At 46.6% G+C, this 16,634-nt stretch overlaps 1 protein-coding gene across 1 annotated transcript; it reads left to right on the top strand.

Annotated features, from left to right (window-relative positions):
• The first annotated feature begins 185 nt into the window (after nucleotides 1–185).
• On the top strand, nucleotides 186–16,032 carry LOC135914196 (uncharacterized). The gene is made up of 2 exons (XM_065446940.2): nucleotides 186–472; nucleotides 14,021–16,032. Exons 1-2 carry the CDS (start codon nucleotides 347–349, stop codon nucleotides 14,966–14,968), a joined length of 1,074 nt encoding a protein of 357 aa, XP_065303012.1. The 5' UTR covers nucleotides 186–346; the 3' UTR covers nucleotides 14,969–16,032.
• The last annotated feature ends 602 nt before the right edge of the window (nucleotides 16,033–16,634 follow it).

Raw genomic sequence — 16,634 nt, 5'->3', positions numbered from 1 at the left:
GTGAACATCAAGAACACTATCAACTTTGAAAGCGAGTGTCACTGTCAACTGGCCTAAAACAAACTTTACTGATAAATAGAAACAGAACTGCTTTCTTTCGCCACGAGTAGAGTGGACGCGTGCAAAAGCCTTTTCTTTCTTGTATGCCCCCTCCACCCTCTCCCTTTTTTTTCTGCGCAGTGAAAAGCGCAGTTGACCTCAGCTTACCAGGAAGGATGTAGAAAGCGTAGAAACGTATTGGGTTTGAGCTAGCGTGTGGTCCAGTCAAAGCTCGGGGGCCGGGATCGGCAATAATGGTCCCGGAGCTGCATAATTGAAGGATTCGGCGGCCTAGAAGGACTCAGCAATGATCAACATTCAGTTAGCGCAGTTCCTTAAAGCCTTCTTGACAGGACGTAAGAAGACTGAGCAAGAATGTATCGAAAGCCCATCGCCGGCACGGTTGGCCATCTTTGACAGGAAAGCAGCAAAGGTAAGTCGGCTGTTATTTATTTATTTGCTGGTAAGACACAGGAGTGGTGCCTCATCTGAATAACTACTGATCATCGTCGGCAATAAAACTTGCATTAACGTGAGTTTGTAACGTGAAAACCGAATTGCCGACTGCTCTGAGAGGAGGCGAAACACTGCAGTACTCAGCTGTGATGGCGGTGGCTTCGGTCGCTAACCTGGTCTGCCTTGGTGGCAAAACAGGAGCAGCAAGCGCTCTTTATTCACGGCCAGTTCGCGCCGGAGAGCCAGTTCGACCTTTGTACTTAAATGTGCTGCATAGTTGCGGCTTTGAGCCCTTGCTAATCGTGCTAGGAAGGCGTTGCGCGCGCTTTGTTTACGCAAAACGTACTGCTGTGAAATTATTTCGCAAGCTTTTAACGGACCTTAACTTGTACGTACGTTTCTTGCAATCCATTTCTTCAAAAAAGAAGTTTGTTCCAATTTTCGTTCTGCTGATTCTCAAGGAAACTAACAACACATCAATAATCTTCAAATTTTAGCAACAAAGTTTACGGTACGAGGTTTAAATCTTTCAAAGTATTTCTAGGAATTGTCTCCGAATGTAGCAATATTGGCTGCAGCCGTTTCTTGTGTGTGTGCGTGCGCGCGCTTTTTTTTTTCAAATATGTTCGGCATGTTAGGAAAAATATGAGCAAAGATTCAAGACTGTGTAAGTGCACTGATCAGTGCGTCCGATTTCCAAGGAGCAGATGATCATTTACGCGATCGTGCTCTCGTGCGTAACAGAGATGAAGCATTAGATAAGACATGTTGCGGACGACTGCGTCCGGCAACCGTGTGCCTAGCGCTTTCGTCGGCGAATTCGAGCTTGCCTGCACACGTTGTTGCTCTCGTGACTGCTTGGTCACTTTCAGAGTATTGACATAGCATGGTTTTGGCCCAGCTTGAGTCGATAAACGAGCGATACGAAACCTCAGTGAAGTCCGCCTGCAGCGATAAATCACCGATAACGTTCAGTGACGTTTGCATTTGCTTTCTGCATAGATAAATCGTATAAAACAATGAGCGATAGGTTCACTCCTGAGAAAAAAAAGAAACCGACAGTCACACACGTTAAGTTCTTAGTGACGTGCAGCTACTAAATGTTAGGGTAATAAAAACCAGGTCAACAAGCTAGTTAGATAAATAACAATGATTATTTCCGAAGCAACTAGCCTGTACTAAGTGCCTTCTTCGGTGGCATCGATTTTAGCAGAGCCCCAACGGCGCTTTTTAAGTCCTCCTTCCACGCCCTTGGCGGCTGCTGAAAGGCGCGTTGAACCAATGAAAGCCTTGCAGGTAAAGGCATATGGGATGATTTGCGCTGATACATACGGCCGGAATCGAGAACCGTTTCGTACGTTATTGCAATACGTCATTACAGCTATAACCGTCAGCGAAATGCCACGTGTTTTTCACCATGGCAGTGTCTATGCTCCCCCTAGCCGCGAAAATTTCTGAAACTAATTTCTCCCGGCACTCGCCTCATATCGGCTCTCGGAAGGTTAGGTTAGGTTAAGGCACACCTGCAGGCTCTCGGGCACACCTGCAGGCACTTTTTCCCGGCAGTTTGTCTGGTGACTTCCGAGCGTCAGTAAGAGGTGAGTGCCCGAAGAAATTCGTTTCAGAAACTCTCCCGGCTGCCGGGAGAATAGACGCTGGCTTTTGCTATAGCCTTCATCATCTCAAATACACTAGTTGAAGCAATGAGCAGTAATACCGGTTTCAAACAAATGCGATGACGTATTTGCCACTCATTGTCTACACTTACTTATTGAAGAAGCCAATGCAACCATCTTGACTATGCATAATGAAAAAGGCGGTATGACATAACCATGATTGCTTACGATTGCCATCAAACTGAACAGACCGAATGCTCGACCGGGTATAGTTGTGCCTAATGAGCATAACGAATCGATTATGGGTCTCACGCGCTTCTAAATACTTAATATACAGTTTATCATAGCTGAATAAACATTTGCTACCCTGTTTAATCTTCAAGTTCATCTTGTAATAATAGGGCACTGCGTCACAAACACGGGCAACAGAAATAAAAGTGGATTGGATGCGCGCAGTCTGCGCGCGTCCTGTCCACTTTTACTTATAATGTCCGTGTGTTTATTAGCGGCGAGAATTAGGAGTGGCGCCCTCTCGCGTGTGACGTCACGGCCAGGACGCCGCTCGCTCCGTCTCGCTCGGCGGCCGCGCGCGCTCGTTCCCTTCGTGTATGCTTGGGGCATGGGTGGCTCGAGCCGCACATATTGAAGGGTATGTCGGCTTCCTTCTGCTGCCATGCCTGTACCACAGTTCCTTCTCCTAAAGCGCGAGAGTCGATAAAATTTGCGGCTTGGATATCGCAAGCTATGTAGCGTTGAACGGGGCTACTGGTTTTACAATGCATATATGCGCCGTGTCTGTCCATAAATTTTGCGTAAGAAGAATGTCTGCGAATTCAATACGCGAAGTTGTGTACGATGCTTGTCTAAACACTTAACATTCCCTTAGAAATTAGCTATGAGAGACATTGCATTTTACATGAAAGAAACATCTTCGTAATTGGCGTCAGCATGTTATCCGTGTTAGAAAGACATTGCCCAGCGAAGCTGTCATCATGATTCTTATTACTCTGGTGAGATGTTCTAGCCAAATATGGCCATTTAATAATGCATAAAAGAAGCAGTTAGGCACCCATTTTTTATGAAAAGGTTTGCTGCTAGTTTCACTCCTCTCTGAAACAGGCCTTCAAAAAACGAAACGCTCATGGCTGCTAACAGGACGGCGCGTCATGTAGAGTATTTGCATAGTTAATTCGCAAATACCATAGTAGCAATCGCCCGAGAGAAAAGTTTCGTTGTTAAGATTGAGAGCCAACCAATTGCTAGCGATGAAATGTTTCATAGTGGCCCTCAGTAGCGTTTATCGACAATATGGCACACCCATCACGCAACGGTAGCACGCAACGGTAGCAACCGACTGTCGGTATGGCGAGGCACGCTTTGTTCGTGAAACCCATTAATTCACTACAATTTCGAATTGAAACCATAAAGCATTTTTTTACAGCTCCAATTGGAATGGCTAAAATATTCTCGAGCTACTACAGCGCAGCTTAGATTGCCTATAGAAAAGAAAAATTCAAGCACTTTTTGTCTCACCATGTCTCGATCCAGCGTTGTTTAATTATGCAAACGGAAAACAATTCGCTTCGTCGGTACATAAAAGAGAACCTCGCCCAACTGCAGGCAAAATAAAGTTTGCTCTAATCCAATCGCAAACATTCGTAAAGAAAACACCGCAAGACTTACGTATATATTCACTTGATTTTTGATCCTCCACAGGGGAATCATATCTTCAATATGTCCTATACTACTAATGACTGACGCTTCGACTTCTTTCTGGCTGCAGCCATATGGCCCAAAAGGCAAATTTCTCTAAAAAATTTGGGCCGAGCAGCCTGTGTCAGTTCGCCAAACAAATTCGTCATGTATATTCCTCAAGCAACAAGCACCAGTAAATTTCTCAATTGAGTTGAACGTGTAGCGCAGAAAAGCGAATATATATTGGTACATTCCATTTGTATTCTGTAAATATACGTAAGCCTTCATTAGCTTTACTTCATATTACCGCCGCTTAAAATAAACACGTGAAGAAGCACCTAATTTTAAGAAGCAGTCAAAGAAGCAAGTTGTGCTTGCAGAACCTAACTGCAGTATTAGTTAAGTCATCGTGTTAATGCCGAGCGTTTCTGTGAAAAAACGCAAAAATTTGATATTACACCATGAACTACTCGTCGTGAGCAAACCAGTTTTAGCGGATTATAACTGTTGTAGAAATCATATATAGCCAGCGTCTGTGACATACTTGCTGCACTGCGGCAGGTATGGTATCATAACTGGATTCTTATTTTCTATATTCTTGCGGTTGTCGATTGAAAAACCCGCAATGGGCTGGTCTGCGCTCCTTCGGCTGGCACGGTAGTGTTGCTTTCGAGAGCTGCATTGTCGTCTAAGAAATAAGCTCTTTGAATAAATTTTCGCAAATGAAGACGTCGTAAAAATATATTTCAGACGACCGCCATAAGTATACAAGCAGAGAGAACGAGGGCGAGTAAAACGAAAACACCGCAGAAAGCGCCCGGACACCGCCCGAACTGTAGCAGACGACAGGCGCGAGTCCTTGCCCTGACGTCGCGCGAGCGGCGCTCGCAGCGCCCCTGTAGTTCGTTCTCGGGGCTAATAGCGCAGTAACCCCAGTATGTCAAGGTGAACTTCCACCAACTAGCCGAACTTTCCGCTCTTGCTAGGACGAGTAGGAAGAACGACACACAGCGAGGTTGGTGTGTGTCGTTCTTCCTATCCGTCCTAGTTTGTGTGTGCTGGTATATATTTAAGTGAACCGCCTTGAATGATGCTATGGATTTGCAGATTAGATGTACGAGGGCTCGAAAAAAAGGAATGCCTTATGGAATTGTTTTTCCCCCTCCGGCATAAGAAGCGAAAAAAAAATCATATCTGTTATAATGGGACGAATTCAGCTAAATTACTTGAAACTGCCATTGGTTTCACTTTCTGAGTGTATAAAAGCTTATGCCAATTCAGATTTCACCTTTTTTTATTCTAACGCATATTCAGTACCTTCGAAGTTCGTTGCCTTGAGCAACAAACTCGACGTAGCTGTCGCCTGTTGTGAGGCACAGGCTGCGATCTTTTAAGGATGCAAAAGATCGCAAAAGATGGCGTAAGAAATATAGAAAGGGTAGTCCTAGTAAAGATGTCAGTCACCGTGATCCAGAAAAAACTGGCATCTAACGAAGTCTGCCACCCTGTCTTGTCTCATGGATGTTCCGGCAACCCTGCAGGAAAGAATACGGCTGCGATTCCACGTAGTGCAAAAAGTGTGTGACAGTGAAAGACTGGCAAATCCATGCAGCGTTCATTAGATATGCATTTAATTGTACGAACCATCAACTGCAGTTCTTTGTTTGGCTATGCTATGTTTTCTTCTTTTTTTTTCACGCCTGCAAAATTCTTGTAAAGTTTCCGTCTATTGCACGTGCCTGTGTAGTGTTATTTTATTACATTTAGTGCGCGCCACGCACACCTCTCTTCGCATCAGCGAATTCTGAACTCCCAATAATTTTCTGTCTAGCGTAAACTACGGCAAACATTTATTCTCTGGCTTTCTTTCTTGTGCCAGGTTGTGGGGCAGCGTTTCGTCCACTTTGCCCAGTTTCACCACCAGGAACTTCCAAATACAACGAAAAAAATCGAAACGTTTGCTCGCAAATGTAAATTAAGTTGCGTGCCAAAACCATGATGCGGTGATCAGGCACACCGTAGTGGGGGACTCCGAAAATTTCGACCACCTGGGTTCTTTAACGTGCACTAAATGTAAATATGCGGGTGTCTTCGCATTTCGCCGTCATCGAAATGCGGCCGCTGAGGCCGGGATTCGATCCCGCGACCTCGTGCTTATTAAATAAGCCCAACAGCATAGCCACAAGTTACAATGGCGCGCTTGTCCGCAAATGTAGAAAGCTGACAAAGTCGCCAATTTTTTGTTGCAACATTCCTAGCAGCAGTGACCGAGCTCACATAGTAACGCGTCGAGTATCATATATACAAACGCGCCGTGGAAACTTGTGGCTATATTGGGCTGCTCAGCACGAGGTCGCGGGATCACATCCCGGCCTCAGCGGCCGCATTTCGATGGCGGCGAAACTCGTCGGGTATCATATATGTATATGTATGTGTATATGTACATATGTATGTGTGTATATAGGTATTTATGTATGTATATTGTCGCGGTGCAATGAAGCTAGGAGACGAGGACACGTATAACAAAAACAGCTTGTTGTTGTTGTTGTCCTGAGTGGCCATGGCACATACCAACCACTGGGGGATTGGCCAAGAATCGGGTGGTCCAATTAGGTGCATAAAAATAATAATAGGGGAGTTAACAATTTGAGCGTTGGAGTTTAAAAGTAAACGTTTTGTGTTTGGAGAAAAAAAAAGAAATAATCAGATGAAAACATGGTATAATAATAATAGTAATAATGATAATGATAATAATAATAGATAAGCAATAAAAGAAAGCTATGGTTGGGAGGGAGAACGATCAGTCTAACATGGAAATCGATTGGTTTCAATGGGGTAATTTTGGATTGCCAAGCAAACATTTCTGTGGCTGAACCCAATAATGGAGGCTCCAAAAGATAGGATCACAGGCACTGATAAAGTTAGACCAATAGAGCGAAGCGGGATTTCGAGTTGTCGTTTTCTTATAATAGAAAAACGTCTGCAAGACAACAAGAAATGGTCTATTGTCTGCGCTTCGCCACAGAATGAGCATAATGGTGAGGGGACCAGACCAGACCTGGGGAGTTAGAAGTTCAATGCAGGTATACGGCAGCGCAGCTTCGTCCTCGTGATGGACACTTCAATTTTCCGTATTCGGCAAAAATCCCTGTGCCAAGGGTATTGGCGGCGAGGAGTTGCGGAGTCGCCATCTATCGGAAGCGCCTCGCTGGCGTAGTATGAGGGATCACGCGGCGCGCTCCTCATAGGTTTTGCTGTCAGCGCTCACTGAAAACACCACGCGCGAGCTCTCCCGGACATTTCTGTAAGTACTTTCGAAACGAGAGAAGTTTTTTACTGTCTAAATAATAATCTTGGGCAAACTGAAAGCACACAATCGTTTACAGACGCTATCTCTTTACCGAATACGTATAGTGAACGCCATGCACTGAGCGCGGTCGCCGCGATAGTCTCCCAAACCGGCTTCTTGCGTGAAAGGTAGGTAAACGCTGAGAGCAAGCTATGTGAAATATGTTCTTATAGTGTTTGTATAACTATAGATGGAGTGTAATAGAACAAAGCCTCAATGCAGCGATCGCACAGGTTCGCAGCGACCAACTGCGCGTCTGCATGCTTGTCCGCGCACTGTTTCGCTTTCGCCGCGCGCGCGTTTTCGCACCCTGCCATGAGCTTTAGGCCGCAGAATATGAGCATTTGACAGTATACAAGCAACCATTGTTGCGTGGGCGCTATCAGAGCTGTTCAAAAATAATTTAAATGTAGAGACTTCGACGCCCACGGGGACTGATGTGTCGTCGCGACGAATCAATCTTTTTTTTTCTTGTAAATTCTTAGACGTTTCAATATTATTTCTCGAGTTGCGTCGCACTGTATGTTTATCGGTGTTCTCAGCGTGCGATTTCCTGCTGCTTCTTTTTTGGTAATCCAGTGCATTAATCCATAACACAAACATGACCATATGTCATGCTTTTTTATTGTGCTTCTTACCACTCCCTTTACACACCAGTGAACTCGCCAGTATCTATAGCATCGACAAGTTCATAGACCAAACCGTCATGACATTAGTCGGGCAGCAGACTCGGGCGAGCGTCTCAGTGCGCGTTTTCCAAACATCGCAGACCCGGCGCCGTAGCAGAAATCTTCCTCGCGTCTGTGCTTGCTGCATACCCGAGTTTTAGCCGATGACTGTTTGTCGATTTTATGTTTCGCGAGCCAAGCTTCACGCAGCTTCTTGTCCTGCAGCTACGTGTGAATAAGGCTGACACCGGCCTCCGTTACGTGCGTTCGGCCCTGCGGCACCGAGCAGTAGCCTACCATGTTGCGCGCCTTCAAAGGCAGCCACTACCTATCGTAGTGCTTTCAAGCGTTGTAAAGGAGACACTCGAAGCGGGAAAATTTCGCCACTAAATGAGGACTGCAGCGTACGAGGGAATTTAAACTCGTTTTCAATTCGCTTCGGCGCTCCCGAAGCAGCCAACGCGGCCGCTAGGTCCACTTGATCCCTCCTAGCACGTCACGCCGACGTTGGCGCCAGCTTTTCCAGTGGTGGAGCTCGAGGCCAATAGATGTCCGTAATCCAAAGAGTTAGTAATTGCGGGGCCTGATACTGTCTGTATAATGACACTCCTATTTTAGTAGTCGAGCCTAGAGAGGACTTCATCGTCTTCTAATTTCCGCTAGGCCGATGCACGAGACGAAGCCTACTAAAGCTCCCATCGTTGTCTTTGTCGTCGACATAAAAGATAGCCGTCTTTCACTTGGAAGATCCGCGTGTGTGTGTGTGTGTGTGTGTGTGTGTGTGTGTGTGTGTGTGTGCGTGTATATATATATATATATATATATATATATATATAAAATCACACACGCGGATCTTCCAAGTGAAAGACGGCTATTTCTTTCGTGGGAAAAGGTTCAGCTCTTCAGCATAATCTGCTCCCTCTTTTCTCCCGTTTATCTTATTTTTTAGCCTGCAGTGCAAGCTTGTTTCTTTTATCACAAGATTTATCATAATCTGTTCTTTCCCATAGATTACAAAAGCCCTAAAATGGTTAAGTACATGGAAGGCTGTCACTACTTTAAAATCTACGTTGACTTTGTGCAGCCGCGCCATAGGACGAGATGCAAGAGAAACATAACAGGGCTAGCGCTGTGCTCTCAGTGTTAGTCCTGCTGAGGTTTCTTTTTGTTTTTGAGATTGTTTTGTCTTTCTTGTCATCATTCCATCGCACTGCTTCAATATTATTTCAAGATGAGCCAACTCGCCCGAATCAAGTTATTGCTACTACATTGACTGATAGTACATTCGTATTCGAAACAGAAAACGCAGAAAGGAAACCAGAGTATATCAAGGGATGAATCCCCAGATTCAGAAATGCATCTTAACTTCAAGCCCACGCTTGACTTGATCTAAATGAAGCCTGTCGTGAATGCACCGACAGAAACGCAAGAAGCGTTCCTGGAACGTTCATGCCAGGTGTCATTTACGTAGCCAAGCGTGGACTTCGCATTAAGATGCATTTCTGATTACGGGGGTAAGTATATCTACAGAAACCGATTCACTCGGCCTCCATATATGATTGCATACACGTGGCGATTTGGCCAGGGCTAGTTATTATTCTGGTACTTGTGCTGCTATACAGTTTCCTTGGCGGACATCTTCATTAAAGGAGCAATGGAATATAGCGTACTTTCCTAGAGCAGGTACCCAGAAAAAGTCAAAGCTGGTAGGTATGGCACAGTTCGAGCTGATGCTCGTAGAGCAACAGACCACCTTTCATGGCGGCCAGGCGGAAGAATGCCGTGTGTAAATTAACAACAAGAGAGAACCAGACAACGCTCGCTCTGACCAAGCTACATTTTATTGCAGCAGGACAGCCAACATGAGCTACTAATGGCTGTCGTCGTGATGTATTGCCTGTCAGCTAGATTCCTCTTGTCCTTCGTTCTTGATTTTTCAACGATGACCCTGCATATAATTATCCCGGGTGTTCATGTTAAGTAGACATTGCGGGACACTAGCTCGCAGAATCAATCATAATCTTTAGCTCGAGGAGAGAAACGGGAAAAGGTAACGGAACAGCTCCAAAACTACAGTATGAACATGTTTCATATATAACCTCAATATAACCTCATCATATATATATATATATATATATATATATATATATATATATATATATATATATATATAATGGTTATGTTTGCGTTCATAGGCGTCAGAATCTTCGACTGTTATACAGGCTGTTTAATTTTATGCACAGTGACATTAAGTAATTTAAAGTGGTCATAAAACAGTGAACGCGGCTGTACAATCATTATAATCGTACTAATTAACCTTAGTATCATGCATCGACTGTTACAGTTAGAAAAACTTCCATCTTAACTACTAATGCCCCCCCCCCTCCCCCTCTGGATCCGCCAGTGCTCTCAACTGTGGGGTCTCACATGTGCCTTTGGAACAAAAGAACGACAACGCAGTAGTGAAAACATCAAAAGGGAATTTATCGCAGCTTTCATACACTAATGCCTGCTAGCCGAATTGTTATCCGGAGAACATGCTGATGGACGCGCGACAAATAGAGGAAGTCCGACTCACCGCGACCGGATAGCCAGCGAATATGTTCGCCCCCAGGCTGGACACCAACGCCGAATCGTTCGCGCAAATGGTGGCGGGTTCGAACGATCGTATTCGTTCATTGCGGTGTCGTGCTCTTAAGCCTTTCTGGCGACGGTCCTGCGAAGCGTGGATAGGCGCATGCGCGAAAGATCCGCGCCGCTCGTCGACCCCAAGCGCAAGAGGAACAGCCTATTACCTTTTTGCGCCCGAGCAACCCCGTCATTAGGTGGCGTTAGCAGCTGTTGCGTACCCCAGGGTAGCGTACCGTACTGCTGCCGAGAAGTAGCGGCGCCTCCCTAACGAAGCTCGACCGACATTACTTATTGGGTAGCGTGGCGTTGTCGGCGGGCTGCAGGCATCCGGTAGACCATGGCGACCAAGCAAGGGCGAGACTATTTGCTAGTGCGAAACTTGCACGGTTTATTCAAAGGTAGATGAAAGAAAATGAGAAGAGCATGAAGTATATAAAGGTACATTTCGGAGCCCCTTAAATAGGCTCTCTACAAGTGTGGGCGGGATCTTGCTTCCGTTGATGACACGTGACAGGCACAGAGAGAGGGCCCCTCCTCCTGCATTACCGAGCAAGGAAAGGAGAAGTCAACCCTCATTTCGACAAATCCTGGTAGAAGGTCCTTTGTGCGCAAGGTGCCTGACGTTAACCATCGCAGGAGAAGTCAACCCTCATTTCGACGAATCCTGGTAGAAGGCCCTTTGTGCGCAAGGTGCCTGACGTTAACCATCGCAGGAGAAGTCAACCCTCGTTTCGACGAATCCTGGTAGAAGGTCCTTTGTGCGCAAGGTGCCTGACGTTAACCATCGCAGGAGAAGTCAACCCTCGTTTCGACGAATCCTGGTAGAAGGCCCTTTGTGCGCAAGGTGCCTGACGTTAACCATCGCAGGAGAAGTCAACCCTCGTTTCGACGAATCCTGGTAGAAGGTCCTTTGTGCGCAAGGTGCCTGACGTTAACCATCGCAGGAGAAGTCAACCCTCGTTTCGACGAATCCTGGTAGAAGGCCCTTTGTGCGCAAGGTGCCTGACGTTAACCATCGCAGGAGAAGTCAACCCTCGTTTCGACGTATCCTGGTAGAAGGTCCTTTGTGCGCAAGGTGCCTGACGTTAACCATCGCAGGAGAAGTCAACCCTCGTTTCGACGAATCCTGGTAGAAGGTCCTTTGTGCGCAAGGTGCCTGACGTTAACCATCGCAGGAGAAGTCAACCCTCGTTTCGACGAATCCTGGTAGAAGGTCCTTTGTGCGCAAGGTGCCTGACGTTAACCATCGCAGGAGAAGTCAACCCTCGTTTCGACGAATCCTGGTAGAAGGTCCTTTGTGCGCAAGGTGCCTGACGTTAACCATCGCAGGAGAAGTCAACCCTCGTTTCGACGAATCCTGGTAGAAGGCCCTTTGTGCGCAAGGTGCCTGACGTTAACCATCGCAGGAGAAGTCAACCCTCGTTTCGACGAATCCTGGTAGAAGGTCCTTTGTGCGCAAGGTGCCTGACGTTAACCATCGCAGGAGAAGTCAACCCTCGTTTCGACGAATCCTGGTAGAAGGTCCTTTGTGCGTAAGGTGCCTGACGTTAACCATCGCAGGAGAAGTCAACCCTCGTTTCGACGAATCCTGGTAGAAGGTCCTTTGTGCGTAAGGTGCCTGACGTTAACCATCGCAGGAGAAGTCAACCCTCGTTTCGACGAATCCTGGTAGAAGGCCCTTTGTGCGCAAGGTGCCTGACGTTAACCATCGCAGGAGAAGTAAACCCTGATTTCGACGAATCCTGGTAGAAGGTCGGGCGAAATTCCTGTCGCCACGTGGTGTCAGACGCCAACCCTAACACAGCGCAACAGTCGCGCCATCTCTCATGATAATCTGCAACCACACCACCCGCCCCGATGCTTTGCTGAGCGGAGAAGCCCGATTACAGGAGACACCAGAGCCATGCGGGAAAAACATCAGGGGACGCGTGAGAGTCGAGCGTCCCCACACAGCCTGTTCAGTGCCAACGCTCACTCATCTCTATTGCGGTAAATGTTTAAGGTGGCCATAAAACCTCATGTCATAGAAGAACACGGATGTTTCAGCGGATGCCACCTCACATTGGTACGTACCTCGGGAAACGAGGCAGTTAATCCTCTTCCGACTTGAGCAGACCACCTTGACTTTTCACTGACGATACCATGCAAATTCGACGGCACCCGGCTGTTTATACGCTGCTCCATTCAGAGATCACACCAGAATGAACGCCTCACCAAGGCAATATAAGCTGCACCAGTCTCTGGCCGTACTTTAACGCGGCGATCAAGTTTGCTTCTGTTCAAGTTACCTATGGGATTACCTACCTAGATTCTCAACTACAGGACTAGACTCTTCTGTAGTGCGTGTGTGCGTGTGCGTGCGTGTGCGTGCGTGTGTGTGTGTCCCTTTTTCTTTATCCTCTTTAGACAGATGGGGGCATGGTGTCTTCTTCAGGAGACGATTGTTAATCTACTTCTTTGTGGTGTTTATATACTTGCATCACTAATAATAATAATCTTGTAAATGAGAAACGATGGAAGTGTGATCGTGTTTATCACTATTGTTGAAAGCTGTGCAAGTTGGTTAGTAGCATTGTGAAACATGGTTGCAGCAAAAAGGAAGACGAAAGGCAAACACTAAATGCACGTGCCAATACTGTGGTTTTCGTGTTTATGTTTCGTATTCCTTAGCCCTGTAACCGTGTTTCATAAAAATAATCTTATGTGGCGCACCAATTACTTTGACGGCAATAAAGAAAAGGAGCAGCATGTCATCAGATGCACATAGTATAGAATGTCGGGCTCGTTGGATGAGCTCGGCATGGCACATCGTTTTAGAAGAATGTGAACATGGTGAGATTTGCCAAATAATAAATTAACAAAAGGCTACCTAAGGCGGGGCATGCTCACTGAGCGGATGCAAACTATGGCGCAGGAATGATCTGAATAAAAGAAAATAACATTCTGTCTGAGAAGATAACTATTTATCTATGCATGACAATCGATATTTTTCGCATGCTGCGCACATACGGAAAGAACATTTTTGCAGATCTTTAAGTCAACGGTATACGATTACATGCATACTTGCTATATACATCGCTAGATAAGAAGACATGGTTCACGATCTAATTGAGGGACGTCGTAAGGGGGGGACTCCGCTTTAATTTAGACTCCTTAAATTTCTGTAACGTGCACCTAGTGCGCGGTATACGCGCGTTTTTGCTTTCCGCCCCCACCGAAATGCGGCAACCGCATTCAAAGCTACCGCGGGGGGGTCGCTTTGAACCTCTGCCCGAAGTTTCATTCGTAGGAAAGCTTTAATACCTTGCGTGCCTTTAGGCACGTTGCAGTCATCCTTCAGCTAATTTCCCTCGGAGATAAAAGCAGGTACGGAAATATTCGCTGATAAAAACCAGGGTACCACTCAAGTACACATACATTGTCTGCATTGGTAATTTATCGTTCTTAATGATATTTTGCCACCAACCGAGTGCAGTGCAGTTAAAAAGGTGACGTGCAATGTGGCTTACGCAACCACTGAGGGCTGACTGTAATGAACATGGCGTGTTTCCCCTTTTGTTTCGCAGGGATACTACAGCTTCGCCTGGCATACCTCATCCGGCGAAAAATGTGTCTCTGGGACTGGAGCGATCGTGCCGCGGCGGATACCAAAGTTTGTAAAGCGCCACCACGTCGGAGTCGGTCTTTCTTGCCTGAGCAAAATTTCGATTTCAAACTCTGCCAGCTGTTCCGAGTGGACGGTGGTGGTATCCGCGGACGTCCGAAAGCTCAGTCGCGTCTGCCCGCGCCTCCGTGAGATTTCCCTGGATGGCTTTAGCTTTGGCGCCGCACATCGGAAGCGACGCGTCAAGCTCCGCGACTTCCCCAAGCGCATGGTCTCCCTCTCTTTGCGCAGCTGTGTTCTCGATATGAAGACGTTCTTCGCGGCGGGACCCATCGAAAACTGCGAGCTGACTGCGCTTGATCTAGGTCGGTGCTTCTTCCTCAACGAGGAGAAGTCTAGCAGCAAGAGGCGAGTGGCTTGGCCATTGTTCCCTTTGCTCGAGAGACTGTGCTTGGAAGGCTGCCCGTTCCTCTTTTCCGAAGCTCTTCTAAGCGATGTCCTGCTTGGATGTCCATCGCTGCAAGTGCTGGACTTAGAAGGCACGTCTCTGCAGAGTACAATCGACGTCGCGCTCATTGGGCGATGCCTACCGAAGCTCAGAGAACTTTTCATTGGTTGGACTGACGTGAACGACTCCTCATTTCTCGCACTGGAGCGAGGATATTTCGAGGAGCTGATTACTTTGTGTCTCGTGGGAACTCACGTCACGAACTTGGGTGTGCTGGCGGTCTGCGGTGTTTGTCCGCGGCTGCGCACAATCCGAGTGAATATAGGGCGCTGGGCTGTCAAGAAGCTTGAGAAAATGGATGCCTGTCGCTTCGTCAGCATTGAGATAGCATGCTTCAGGAGTGACAATGTGCACGCGTTCCTGCGTCACGAAGGGTGCGAACACTTTCGCGAGCACGTGTAAACGGTCGTGCGGGTAACACGGGACGCATGCACTTACTTGACAAACGCAGGAATATACAAACTGCATGCACATATTCTATTGGCGTGCTAACTGCGTCAAAAAAAGCATGGATAACTTGCGTCTTTTGTTGTCGTTAACGCATACTTACTTCAGATATAGTGCAACTGCGCTCAACAGACACGCGTGTTGTAGACTTGACACAGAATTTGAGCTGTCTGTGCTTATTTTACGCAGTGACAGTTATCTAAATACCAATAAATTAGCTTAGCTCATACGCGCTACACTAATGTGCAGGAATTCTGAATTTATATATTCTCCAAAACGATAATTTGGGCTTCGAGATGGGGGGGGGGGCACAATGCTTTGCCATGTTATTTCAACGAGTATTTTACGTTAGAACAAACGGGTTTTCACTTTCGTTGTTGCTGAACTCAGTTCATTCAATCGAAGAAAAAAAATTGTGGCTAGGTTTATGATATACGGTGCTAACAGCGACGGCAGAATAAACTGATGTGCTTTTGACTCTTTCCCCCTCTTTTTCGCCTGTCGCTTGGAGACATTGTAACGTATAAAGAGTGATCGCCTGTGGATTTCCCCCTGACGTGGCCGATTCGGGGCGAGTGGGAAAATGCGGGCAGGCCTGCATATTTACAAGCAACCGATGGTCGCCACATTGGAACTACTGTGACAAATACGAACTTCCGCGCTGGACAATGCCTCTGCAACGGAAGACCAATTCTCATTTCCGCCGAAGCAGCTGCGGTGACTGAATAAACCATTCTAGGCCTCTCATTCAAGCCGCAACCGCATAATACGTGCGATTCACGGTGTGAACGACACGCCAACACGCGAGGTCGGCGAGCGAGGTGCGATGAAAAGAAAAAAAAAGAGATATCACGTTGCTCTTCTGTCCTAGAACAGCAATTCGCAGCTGCTAAATGTAAACCATTGCGGTAAATATCTGAAATAACATTGTTGGATTGTCCCGTGATCAATGTTTTTTTTTTACCAAATGAGAAACATGATTTGCGTACAAGCAGCTGATTAAAGTTCGTCCTCTTCGAGTTTTTCGTTCTCAACCTGCATTTGTTTTCTTACAGCGAACACCATGCTTAACGCCCTCCACAATGTAATTAAAAGTCCACGATTCAAAGAATAAAAACTAAGCTACAGCTTTGCGCGAATCCTAGCCGTCAGTGTTGAGCGAAGTAATGAGCCCTGACAAGCATTATAGTTTGCTACAATTTTTTTTGTAGGAAACTCCACCGGCAAGTTCGTTTCTCTGGTTGCACGCGCTCCCTGTAACGCTGTTGATGCAAGTAGAGTATTTCACATCTCTTACTCGCGTGCCAGTGTTGCTTAACATCATTCCCCGCTAGTTCTCTAAGCCACAGTTTCCAGAGCGAAGCTTTTTCTGCCAGCCCTATTGGGTTCGGCGTGGTTCCGACTATCTACTGGCTGCTGCCCTCAGCTGACTCGGTCGGTATTTCGACGGATGTATTTGTGCACATACCGAGCGCTCATGCAGCGAACCTGTGCTATATGGTTAGGGCTCCATGCGTTTCTCGTGTTTGTGCGTCAACAATAAAGGTTAGCATGGGCCAGTCATGGAGATACGGGCCCACCCGCGACGGAGGTGAAGCAGTCTTCAAGCAATCCACCCCTA

The sequence above is a fragment of the Dermacentor albipictus genome, chromosome 1 (genome assembly GCF_038994185.2).
Source record: "Dermacentor albipictus isolate Rhodes 1998 colony chromosome 1, USDA_Dalb.pri_finalv2, whole genome shotgun sequence".
Classification (NCBI taxonomy): Eukaryota; Metazoa; Arthropoda; class Arachnida; order Ixodida; family Ixodidae; genus Dermacentor; species Dermacentor albipictus.
The sequence above is the reverse complement of the archived record's forward strand: the minus strand, read 5'-3'. Positions and strand labels throughout refer to the sequence as shown.

Excerpts from the sequence above, each read along its gene's own strand:
- LOC135914196 (XM_065446940.2), top strand. The coding sequence starts at position 347 with ATGATCAACATTCAGTTAGCGCAGTTCCTTAAAGCCTTCTTGACAGGA. Across the intron at positions 473-14,020 it reads TTGACAGGAAAGCAGCAAAG|GGATACTACAGCTTCGCCTG; the intron begins GTAAGTCGGCTG and ends TTTGTTTCGCAG.